The sequence below is a fragment of the Callospermophilus lateralis genome, chromosome 2 (assembly GCF_048772815.1).
Source record: "Callospermophilus lateralis isolate mCalLat2 chromosome 2, mCalLat2.hap1, whole genome shotgun sequence".
NCBI classification, from domain to species: Eukaryota; Metazoa; Chordata; class Mammalia; order Rodentia; family Sciuridae; genus Callospermophilus; species Callospermophilus lateralis.
Window position 1 is genome coordinate 59713876 of NC_135306.1, and position 12257 is coordinate 59726132.

At 37.1% G+C, this 12257-nt stretch overlaps 1 protein-coding gene across 1 annotated transcript in view; it reads left to right on the plus strand.

Annotated features, from left to right (window-relative positions):
- The window catches only part of Ptprd (protein tyrosine phosphatase receptor type D), a 382192-nt gene that overhangs the window by 276048 nt on the left and 93887 nt on the right, over positions 1 to 12257 (plus strand). Inside the window, exons 21-22 of the mRNA XM_076845982.2 lie at positions 5402 to 5443; positions 5951 to 6048. Of these exons, the coding sequence (XP_076702097.1) occupies positions 5402 to 5443; positions 5951 to 6048 (140 nt within the window). The remainder of the gene's footprint in view (positions 1 to 5401; positions 5444 to 5950; positions 6049 to 12257) is intronic.

Sequence of the window (12257 nt, forward strand, 5' to 3'; positions counted from 1 at the left end):
CAGAGTGTTGGAAAGTATAGTCGAGTATTCTCGAGACATTACAAATAAGCACATATCATGACAGAAAAAAATCATCTAAAAGATATACCACCCTTATTAGTAACCTCAAAAACTGTACTTAACAAAATTATTATAAGGTATAAAGTACCATTTGGCATTTAACGCAGGGATTAAAATGAATGAAAATAAAACAAGTATGGGATGAAAATCCCTGCCAAAATACTTGGGACTAGAAGTATATTCAGGATTTGGGATTTTCTTGGATTGTGAAATATTTGTATATAGATACTGAGATATCTTGTGAATGGAACACAAGTCCAGTATAAAATAATTTGTTTCAAATACATCTTCTGACTATCACTGAGTGAAGTATTATTCTCTAAGACTAAATGAAATTTTATACAATTTAGTGTGCCTACAGTTTTGCTGCTATCGTTATGTGAAGTCAGGTATGGAACTTTCCACACAGTGATATCATGTCAGGGCTCAAAAAGTTCAGATATTAGAGCATTTTATATTTTTGGATATTTGAATTAGGGATGCTCACTTGTTTGATAAACATTTCTCTATGGGTAATAAAATCATTAGAAGCATATTCTAAATGACTTAGAAAAATGTAGAAGAACATTTTTGTTGACAATGTAAAATATCATAAATCAATGTTTCTTTTTAAAATCATCTGTCAAATAGTACTATAGGTTTTGACATATGGAATTTATATCTTTAATTCATATTTTTATGGAAACTTAATATTTTGGCAAGAAGTACCTGGAAAATATGGAAATGGGTGTGTGTACTCTTTACCTGTCCCCCTTGGTGGAAATAGATGTATACTGTGAATGAAGTTATTATACTAACAGGTTTTCTTACACTGAGGATGATTTATGATCTCTGTGTTGCTGATAGCTCAGTCTTACAGGCCCAGTTTTATGCATGTCACCACTCTTGCAGGAGTGTTAAATGATGGGAGATAGCATGGCATGAGGAGAGATGCTCTAAGTGAGAATGACATGGTCTAGGGTCAGAGCCTCTCTGTTGCCATACTTTGTTGATAATGATGACCTTGATCAAGTCCTTTAACTCCTTTCATCTTAATTTTAACTGGTAAAATGAATAGTGGTTTGGGTTGGGGGAGAGGAGGATAGATGAACCCACAGAGAATCAACCATCAAAAAGTACCCATATTATATCTCCAACATAAATCTCAGTACCACACCCATTGCCTTGTGGATACTAGCATGCAGTCTGTTCCTACTAGCAGTCTTTGATTTTAATTTTTACACTTACAAAAAGGAAGATTCTGTTATTTTAAACAGAGGTCACAATCTGGTTGGCAGAATATAGCCTGAGAAGGTCCTATCTTTGATGTGCACTAGATTTCAAGAAAATTTTGAGTCAATGCTGAAAACTGAGGAGATGTTATAAAATAATCTGGATTTTCCGTTATCATTGAAACCTGAGAAGTCTGACCTTGTCAGACTGCATTTCCACTTGGCAGAGCAAGTGCTAAGGCTGGATAGCTTCCCTTCTCAGAAATTCCTGCATTTCCACCAGCCCTAAGATGGTTCTGAAATTGAGATTGAGCATTAGTCACCATTTTATCTCATCTGTGTTGTTATTTTTCATTTTCTTCTGAACCTGTATTGAAAGTATGGGAATTAAAGACAGCCTCCAAAATCTGCTTATTGTGTGGAAATGGGAATGCATGCTTTTTTTTTCTTTTTTAAATATTTTTCTTTAGTTGTAGATGGACACAGTGACTTTATTTATTTATGTTTATGTGGTGCTGAGGATCCAACCCAGTGCCTCACATGTGCTAGGCTAGCGCTCTACCACTGAGCCACAACCAAACCTATGAGTGCTTTTCTTTATGAAAATATTTACTGCATAGTACCTAATCATCTTTGATTATTTACCTTGCCAGCCTTGGCCCCTCAGTCATGGGAGACAGCCACGGAATTAGATGATTCTAATTACCATTCAAATAGCACAATAGAAAGATATCCAAACAGCATTTGAACATTCTTGTTTATTATCTGGGATACATACTGGTCATTTAACTTTTGTGGACTTCAGAATTCTCTTGTATGAAATGAAAACCCTGGGCTAAGTAATCTCTAAGATAACTCTCAGCTTAAAAGGTCATGATTTCCAAGTTGTACTTCTTAGAAGGAAGTCACCATGACATTATTAGCACAAACACGTACCCATTAAAAGTGGGCATCATGTTTTTTCCTCCAACCTAAGGCAGATTTTAGTGACTGCATCTGTCATTTTTCATGATGACACTCTATGTTTTAGGTATCATAGCTTCAGTATGAAAACTGCTCAGATTCAATGTGTGCCTTTAAAATGCATTTGTGTAGCACGTTTGTAGCTTTGAATTGATGAGGCCATGACACTAGCAAGTCCCCATCAGTCCTTAGCAGTGCTTCATGTTCTTTGCTGCTAATTATAGCTAAAGGACTAATGCTTGCTAATGGGGAGTCAGAGGAGATTCAAAGATAGCACCAGGAGAAAGCTCATCTCATTCTCATAAATCCTGACAGGCTGTTGGGTTAGGAAAAAACAGTAATAAATGGAGTTATAGGCCTTCCCCTGCCCCCCATCATGGGTTCCCACAGAACAGAGAGCCAAGGCTGGTAAACTTTAAAAATATATCACTGTCTGGCATCCACACCTAGAGATTGTGAATTAATTGGTCTGGTGTGCAGCCTGCAAGAAGAAATTTTAAGGCACTTCAGAATCAAATACGAAAATACTATTCTAATAAAAACCTTTGGTTTCTAAACTGAGCAATGGCCAGGTGGCCAGACAAAAGACTGAAAATGTACTACAGTGAGATCAACTTGGTATTCTTAATTTTGTTAGCATCTATTTCTTTCATTCAGAATATAATGTGCTTCATTATATCACAAATTGTATTCAACATAAGGCAATGAAGAAATTTCTGGGAAGTGATATATCTTTATTTAGAAGTAAATCCTTGGTGATTATTTTCTGATATAAACTAAAGAGTTTCAGTTTAGAGTTGTTTTATGTCAGGTTTATTATTTGTTATAATTTTTTGACATTCAGTCTTTTAGATACTTAATATATCATCGAAATTATCCTTGGCTATCTAAAGAAAATGTCATTAAGTTTATATAATTTAGAACATAGACAATTCAACTGAGTACTAGTTTTCTGTTTTATAAAAATCAGTGCTCCTACCCCTTAAAGAAAAGCTGCATTTACTTTTAGGACCCTTATATATGAACAAAGTCAAACAGACTGGTCTCTGCTGTGTTCAGCAATCCTATCTATATGTGGCAGAAATGAGAACTGTGAAATACAGAGTTACCCCAGAATTTATCTAGTTCTACACTTTGATTTTACAGATAAAGAAATTGACCTGCTTGAAAATAAGTAATTTGTCTCTGTTAGTACATGGCCAAACCAGAAGTAAAACTCATGTCCAGTATTCTGGGCTAGGATTTCTTCTGTGCCATTGGATTTCCACAAATTTGCCCCTTTTCTGTGAAGCATCCATTCCGCCATTTTTATTTGCCCTAGAAATTTGGTGCAAAATGGTACTACTCACAAGTCTCAGAGAATGATTTTTTTAATGCTATGGTATCTTTGCATGCAGTGTATATTTTGATTGAGAGAAAGCACAGATTTGCTTGGATTTCTCTGTAATTAGTTTCCAAAGTAATACTCCCAGACCATGTGCCAGTGCATGCCTGAAGTAAATGTGTTGATCGCATCTTTGGTTGTTTATTATGGTCTTCTACTGCTGTTATACTAATACTTTTCCCATCTCCAACTGGCTTTACTTTTTGCAGCTTTGAGCAGTAATTCAGTCCCCTACGCCTCCCTGATTGGCTCTGTGTCCTCCCTCTCTAGCCAAACCACCACTCAGTCCATATATGATAATAACTCTCTCCCACGATTCGCTCGAAAAGGTCTAAACATCTTTGTCTCTATTATTTTCTCTGTTAAAGCACTGTAATGATGTCCACATCAGTCCATTTTCATTTCCAGATAAGCCTAAAGTCTCTTGTGTCTTTGCATTTTCCATTCTTTTCACTGGGGAGTGCCTCATCTGGATAAGATCACTTTAATTATCAGATCACTGTCACCCACCCACTCCCTCCCTAGAATGCAAATTAGTTCAATTCTACCCTCTCTACAGAAAAGTTTCAGAAAGGGCTCCAAAATGTTGGTCCAAATGCATAATTATATCACCAACAAAGAGTTTCTATTTCTAACCAATTCATTTTTATTGGATCTCCACCCAAGATTTTGGCTGACTGGCAATAGACCTTCACAGCCGTGAACTCTTAACCACCTCAACTCACAGCACTGTGCTAAATGGTAGTCTTGAAGCAGCAAAGTACCTTTTTACTTAATTAACCAGAACCATTGATAATTCAGCATTGGAGGTGAGGAACTTACTGGGTGACTTTCAATAAGGCATAATTTCTAAAGTGCCCATAAAACAGTCCCCTGTCATGTGGACTTAAAGGTCATCTTTCCATAGCCCAACACCCCCCAGAGGGTCCCAGTGACAGCAGAATGTGGACAGCTTCCAGTTTGAGCTTCTCCCTCAGGACTTTTCTCCTTCTGAGGCTTCCCTGGGGACATGCTAGTTCAGGTTTCTCTAGCCAGCTGCCATTGTGATTCTAAGCAATGAGTCAGCCAAGCTCTCTCATGATATTCTTGCAAAATTAATCAGAATGAAACAAAATGCAAATCCTATGAAAAGTTAAAAGACATCATAAAAACACAGGAATCACCATAATTAACAGTGGATTATTTTTAACAAGATCTGTGGAATTAATATATCTTCAGCTGGCAGACTGAACTAAGATGTGTGAGCCTCCACCCCACCCCCTGCTTTCTTTCCTTTCCCACCCTCTTTTGATCCTAGTCCTTTCACCATGTGCTCACTTTCCTGAATTCATTTGCCATTAGTGGACAAAGATGTTTACACCTGAAGTAGATTGTAGGTTTTTCTGGGGGTTGAATACTGGGACCTGGGTAAAATGCCATAAAGTTGTTAGTGTGGCCATTTATAAACATTTAGGAGAAGGCTGCAACCCCAATCACTACAATCTGCTACTAGTGGAAACATTTTTGAAGTTCAGTTTGGTGTCTGCTGTGTCGACAGTGATTATTGTCAATGAGCTGTGGTGCATGTCATTTTTTGTGTCCATGTTTGCATGTGAATGTCAGTCACCTACAGGTTTGTACAATACTAAAGCGATCCTAATCTAGTCACAATGTACGGTGAATCCTGCCAAAACTTGCAGCATTTTTATTAGTCCTTTTTAAAAGCATATCAGGCTATCCATTTCATTATTTTTTTTTTTCCAACAAATTCGTTCTTTTATTTACACCATCATTTCCTTTGCAGGTTCAGATGATTCCGGTTACCCTGGTAACCTTCATTCTTCAAGTTAGTTTTCCTTGATTATGCATAAGTCACTTTTTGTTTCCTATCAAGCTACTACTCTTTCCCTTTTAGGCCTTTCTCAGTGTCTGTTTTCTTAGCTCACTTTACACCATTTAATTCCACCCAATTTCCATTTCACACAGTGCAGGAGAAGGAGTTTGAAATGACATAACAGTCATTACTCAAAGCAGAAGCTGACATCAAGCCTGACTCGGTTTTCTCCGCTAGCTAACCTCATTGACTCATAGCACAATAACGCTTTCTTTCACACTAGGAGTGCTAGTTTGGGGATTATGCTTGGTGACTTTTCTATTTGGCTACAAAATCCATCCTTCAAGAGCATGTCCTGCTTTGAGTAACCAAACTATCTGCCTGCTTCCTCACCTAAAACATCTTTACTACTCACATATTTTCAGGCCATTTCTAACTACAGTGTTCTCTATATTTTGGAAGAGTTGACATAATTTTTCATCTGTTTTCAAAGGCACTTTTTCTTTCCTTTTTTAATAGGTATGGCTAGCCATCCTCCAATACCTATCTTGGAACTTGCAGATCACATTGAAAGGTTGAAAGCAAATGACAACTTGAAGTTTTCCCAGGAATATGAGGTAAATCTCTGTGTATTTACTTTATAGCACTTCCAAGAGTTGCCTTTCTCTTCTTTTTGTCCATATTCTTGAAAATGAACATCAGGTCTTTTTCATTAAATATAACTCACAATCCGATATAAAAATGTTGACTGAATAGCCAACTTAAAAATATTCACACAATGTAGTAGTTGTACCTTTTAAAGATGTTATTTTATGTTTGTTCAGTGATATTAATACTTAGTGATATTGATTTACCATTTTGGGTTGTTAAGTTCATAAAATATTCTGAATTGATAAGCTTCCCAGTATACAAATGGATGCCAAGTACATTGATGTATGCTGAGAGTCTTCACTGAAAAAGAGGTTACAAGGAATAAGTAGATTTTTCAGTGTTGTTTGTGAATGAATTTATTCCTCTGTCTAAAATAATACTAGCACTAATATCAAGATATTGATGCATTCCCAGAAAGTTGCCTATTTATGAAGGAACAGTGAACTGAATATGGTCTTAAAATACTACTGTCTTTAAAAACTGTGAAGTTTTGATGATGATAAATGAAAAGCCTTTGTGTGTATGTGTATTTGGATATCATGGCATATCTTAAGTGTTATGAAACTGGGCACTTCTGTTTTTCCACAGCCACAGGAATCTATAATGAAAACAATTGATTAATTATTGATAACTGGACTGTCCTTATTCTGGTAGCTCAAGTTTAACTTCATGAAGGATTAAAATATCCATCTGAATCTTATGGTTGTGACAAACAGTAGCTGTTTGGTCCCTGAGCTGCTCAGATTCATAATAGTTTTTACTGACTTACTTGTTAAGAATCTTAAAATACTACCCTCCCACTTACTTCCCTTGTTCTCTCTCAGATCCACCTTAAACAGGGCATTTGGACTACATGATCCCTCAATCCCTACAAGCTATAATATTCTACCCCGTCACAGGTCTTTCGAGGGGTCCAACCTCAAGTAGATGGAGAGGCACCAAGTACATGAAGTGCCATGTGAATATGGAATAGCGGGGTCTGTGGCAATCTGAGTTATCTGCATGGCCTTCCCAAAATCTTTAGATTTCCTGATTTTATTTTGAATTATTATGCAGGGTAAGCACCGTCCAGGTATACTAGCATCCACCTCCATCCCTAGGACTTTTTTCAGTTTGCATAATCAAATAATGTTTATCAACTATTTGATGGGACATAAAAGAAATCTCTTATTCTCTTCCTCCTCCTCTTCCTTCTAGTTCATCTTTTTCCTTTATTCTTCTTCAGCCATTCAGAAGACCATTTTCAATTTGGGGAAATTCACATTGGATTGTAGGTTGTCTTATTTTCTTACATGTTCAGGCTTTTATGTCTTCACTGCCCTTCCTCTACATTATAATGAGTCTTTTTAAATTATGCAGTAGCCTTTAAAACCATTTGTGTGGTTTCTAGTTTGGGGTGTGAGGATACAAATTGAGTTTTAGCAGAGAAAACAAGGTTAATAATGAATGCCACCTGGGGCACCCTAAAAACCTCAGTTAATGTCAGTGTTCAATAACCAGAAGTTTTTCACCATTCCAACCAGCTCTTTCTTATAATGATGAATATTTTGCCATGTGACATATTTCTTCATGGCCCTGCTTTCATCTTGTTTGTGATTGAGTAATATAAGGAATCAGAAAAATGTAAAACCATGATAGTTCAACCAGTTAAGAAACCATTAATTCACTCTCACCAGTGAAACTTTAAACCATTGACAATAATATTTGCATCTCTTAAGCAATCTCAGTTGTATCCATTGAAAGCAATAACTGGCCTCTTTTAAATGTGGAATTTCCCAAGAAATGCTGCATGTAAAGCCACTCTAATGATCCTCATTTAGCTGTTAGATTGGAAGTGCTCCTTGAAAGTAATTGAAGTGCATGCTGGCGGTGCTCCCATTAGCAACTCCCCCAGTACCCAGGCCACTGCCATGATAGCCTGCACTGAGTCTTTACGTTCATCATGACCAAGATGTGTGATTAAAGCTCCCTGGGCATGAATTGACTCTACTGTGCTTTAACAGCCATGAAGGAGATATTTAAGTGTTGTACTCATCTGTGATAATAGGATTAAGACCTCTACATAATATTTCAGAGCAACACTTAAGGGAACTTTTTCTTATTAACTTCCATGTACATTTGAATACATTTTCATTGGCTTTCAGCAAAGAAAATGGAAGAAAGAAAACTCATTACTTTCAAACACCTTATTATTTTGGCATAATCACTATGAATTAATGTTTACAGAGACCTCTGAAGATGCAGAGAGCTAGATTTCTCACTCTGATTCTAAGACTAAAGCAGAGGTTAAGAAACGAAAGCTCTTTGCACTGATCCTGAGGTCAGAATAGGAAAAAGCAGGTTAAATTGTAGCATAGCGTCGTTGGATCATGGGAGAGACCTAATTTACTGCAAAGGCAGTTGGACCCCCACCATTGGTTTCAGTGACAGCCACAAGAAGGAATGTGAGAATTAGTATGATCTCGTTTCTGAAGGTTTTTTTAAAAAAATAACTTATTTTTTAATTGTAGTTGGACACAATATCTTTATTTTACTTATTTATTTTTATGTGGTGCTAAGGATCAAACCCAGGACTGTGCACTTGCTAGGCAAGCGCTCTACCGCTGAGCCGCAACTCCAGCCCTCTGAAAGTCTTTATAAACATTTTAGGCTACTAGGATTTAAGTAGTGACAATTTGAGGAAGGCATCTAGAATTCAGAGAACAAAGCATCCTTCCCTCAGCTCCCACAAATATTGGTGTGGTTGTCAAAGTCAAAGCATTAGGTTGGTGAATCTTCAGGCTCAAGTAGAATAATATGTGCACTTCTTGGTAAACAAAACCTTAAGCTAGACCTTCAGCACCATTTGAAAATCCTATTTAAAAGTAGATTCTCTGGACACTGTGGTGCACACCTGAAATCCCAGGGGCACAGGAGGATCATGAGTTCAAGACCAGCCTCAGCAAAAGGGAGATGCTAAGCAACTCAGTAAGACCCTGTCTCCAAATAAAATACAAAATAGGGCTGGTGATATGGCTCAGTGGTTGAGTGCCTGGAGTTCAATCCCTGATAACTGACTGCTCCCCCAAAAATAGATTCCTGGTCTCTACCCCAGAAATGACAGTTCAGTAGGTCAACCATGTTACCCAGGGATCTTTTTAAAAGAGCACTTTGACTAACTTTGGTACAGGTGCTCTGAAGACTTCAACTGAGAAATGTCATTGCTTTAGGATAATGTATTACAGAACTTGTTCCTGTAGCCCTCATTTCATTATGTCCTGTGATGGCAAATATGCTGCCATATTTGAGATTCAGTTGATAAGCGTCACACCAGTCATAATTATTCACGCACACACTATATATAGATTGGATTGATTATAAGTAACTGTAGCCATAGAACTTGCTTAAGGGAAAACAGAAGAGCAGTTGATTTATCATAGAGCCAAAGGCTAACAGCACAGGGATGCTTCAAAGACCATCATCTGAAATAGAAAGACTGGCATTTTCCTGACTGATCCTGGAAGACCTTTGTGCTTCTCTGGATTTGTTTCATTCATCCCAATTTGAAAGCTAACTTCTCTTCCTTCCAGACACACACAGAAAACATGGTCTTTGGTCATATTTTCATTTACATAAATTTCCCCTAAAGAAGGAGACTAAATTTTTGCCAGTTAAATTACAAATGCCAGAGAACAGATTCTAAACTCTATTTGATTCCATTTCTTGTGGAGACATGAGAAAAATCCATAGCTGCTAATAGTCTACATACACAGATCTGGATCTTCCTTGAATTGGAGATCGGGAAGTTTCTATAGAAGGACTTTTATGCTAAGAACACCAGAGTGAACTAACGAACTGGGAAAGATGTTAAAAGAGAAGGTGGTATCCTTAAGCATCTAGGAAGAGGAGTGGAAAGAATGTTGTCAAGGCAAGATTCAAAGGCACATAGGAGAAAGATGCTTGGTACTGGATGCTTGGTACTGTCATACTCAAGGTGTGGACTCCAGACCATTTACATCAGAGTCATCTGGGAACTTGTTAGAAATGCAGGATTTTAGGCAATATTGCAAACATACTGAATCAGAATCTGCATTTTTAAGATTCCCTGATGGTATCTTTGCATGTAAAGTACATGTGGAGGAGTAGTACTAAGTAGATTTGTTATGGAGGAACAAATTGTTTATAATGGAGAGTTGGGCAAAATTAGGCAGGTAAGGAAGACCAAGAATTGTAATGAGCTAACACTGCTAGGCCCATGAGTGTCGAATGTGAGTCTAAGGTGGTTTAATGGTGGAAAGGTCATGGATTTAACCCAGATTGGGTCTCTTAGACTTGAATACCTTGTATGCCTGTAACCTTGCACAATTATACAAACCTAAGAGTTTCTCACCTATCAAATGTGTTTTAACAATTAGGCCATATGTGTGCATATATGCATGTGCACATAGCATGAGGGGCTCAGTAAATGGTAGCCAAAAGGCAGTGCTCTTTTGATATAGGGATCCAGTGAAAGCTTTTAAATAAAGAGGCGATTATTTTCATTTACTTTAAAAATATTATTTATAGTAAGATAAAGTATTTTACTAAGGTCGTATGATGCCTAGCCTCAAGAAATTTCCTCTCATTAAACAGACATACCAATGAAGAATTATTATCAAATATGATCAATCCCTATGATAAATATTTTCTTTTCAGGGTATGACAGGAATACAGAGCACACTTATAACATGGTTTCTTAATCTATCATTAGTGTATATGATGGAAAAATAGAAGCTGAGGAAAGTAAGAGCAATCAGGATTATAAAACATTTCCTGGTTGAGGAATGCATTTGTTCAAACAACCAAACATACAAACAACACTGAGAGAAGTACATGTTCTCTGACTTTCACATCTTGGTACTGCTGTTCTTTGTGGTGGGAGAAATAAACCATATGGAAGCAAACATCTCTCAAGCATATCCCATTTCTTCTCAGAACTAGATTCCATATGCTGTTGACTAGATGAATTTGCTCCAACCACATTAGTCAAGACTCCTAACACATAGATATACCAGTAGTCACTGCCAATAAATGCTACAGTTAGAAAAGATATTAAACTATTTGTTTCTTAAGATGCAGTGTCCCATAGAAATAATGTCTTAAGTCATACATTCTATTTCAGGTGTGTTCTAGCTTTTATGTTTTGCGGTTGGGTTGAGCTAATAGCTCCCTGTTAATAACGGAATAACAAAATGTCTTCCAAGTAATAACTTGCAGCTTCCAAGTGGGAACTAACAGCTCAATTCTAAGGTACCATTCATATCATATTCCACCTGCCATGCCACTTAGACATTTTATCAGATATCTGGTTTCAAATTTGTCCATGCTATCTATCTTGGTAGTATCATCTTAAAATTGTATACTAAAGTTAGTCTGAGCAATCTTTAGTTGTGATTGGTAAGGGGCAAGGATCTGTAAGTTCACAGAAGTTCTACCTGAAGAACACCTTCAACATATTTTGTTCCTATCACAAAGCCCAGATCCAATTTCTTTGCTGCCATCTGTGGAGGTGGATTATCTTTGATCTCAGCACTGATGTGTCTTCCACTGTTTATCATCTAAATGTGCTAAGAATTTCTTCCTGTACCCACAGCAATGTTCTCACATCTCCCATTTGTGCCAATGATAATTAGGCTCTTATATGGAACATCCCAGATATCAGGGCCCTGTTCTTCTGTTTTTATAATAGCATGTATATTGTACCTCTGCTGAATGAGCTGAAATCTTTGTAGCACTTTAGTGAGACAGGTAAAGGAAACAGATATATTATTTCCTTGATGAATAATGGAATACATCAAGACAGTGCTGACATTGCTTAGGTCATATATTTAGATGTGTCTTAGAGGGGAGGAACAGGAGACCAGGAAAGGAATGACTTGGCCAAGGTCACACACCTGCTCTGTGACAGATCCAAGTTACAAATTCATGTTATGTTTTCCATCTTCTCTGTACCTTAAATTTACATCCCCTCCAAAGACCTACATATTTTCCTGTTTATTTCTGATTATGTTCTGATTGCAGAGCCCAGGAACTGTAGTCTCCAACCAGATCAAAATATTTTTTTCTGATATTTTCTGTGAAGTGTCATATTTACCAATTTGTGTTGCATGACCATTCTTGGGAAAATACAGTGCTTTTCCTGTGATATGATAAGGAT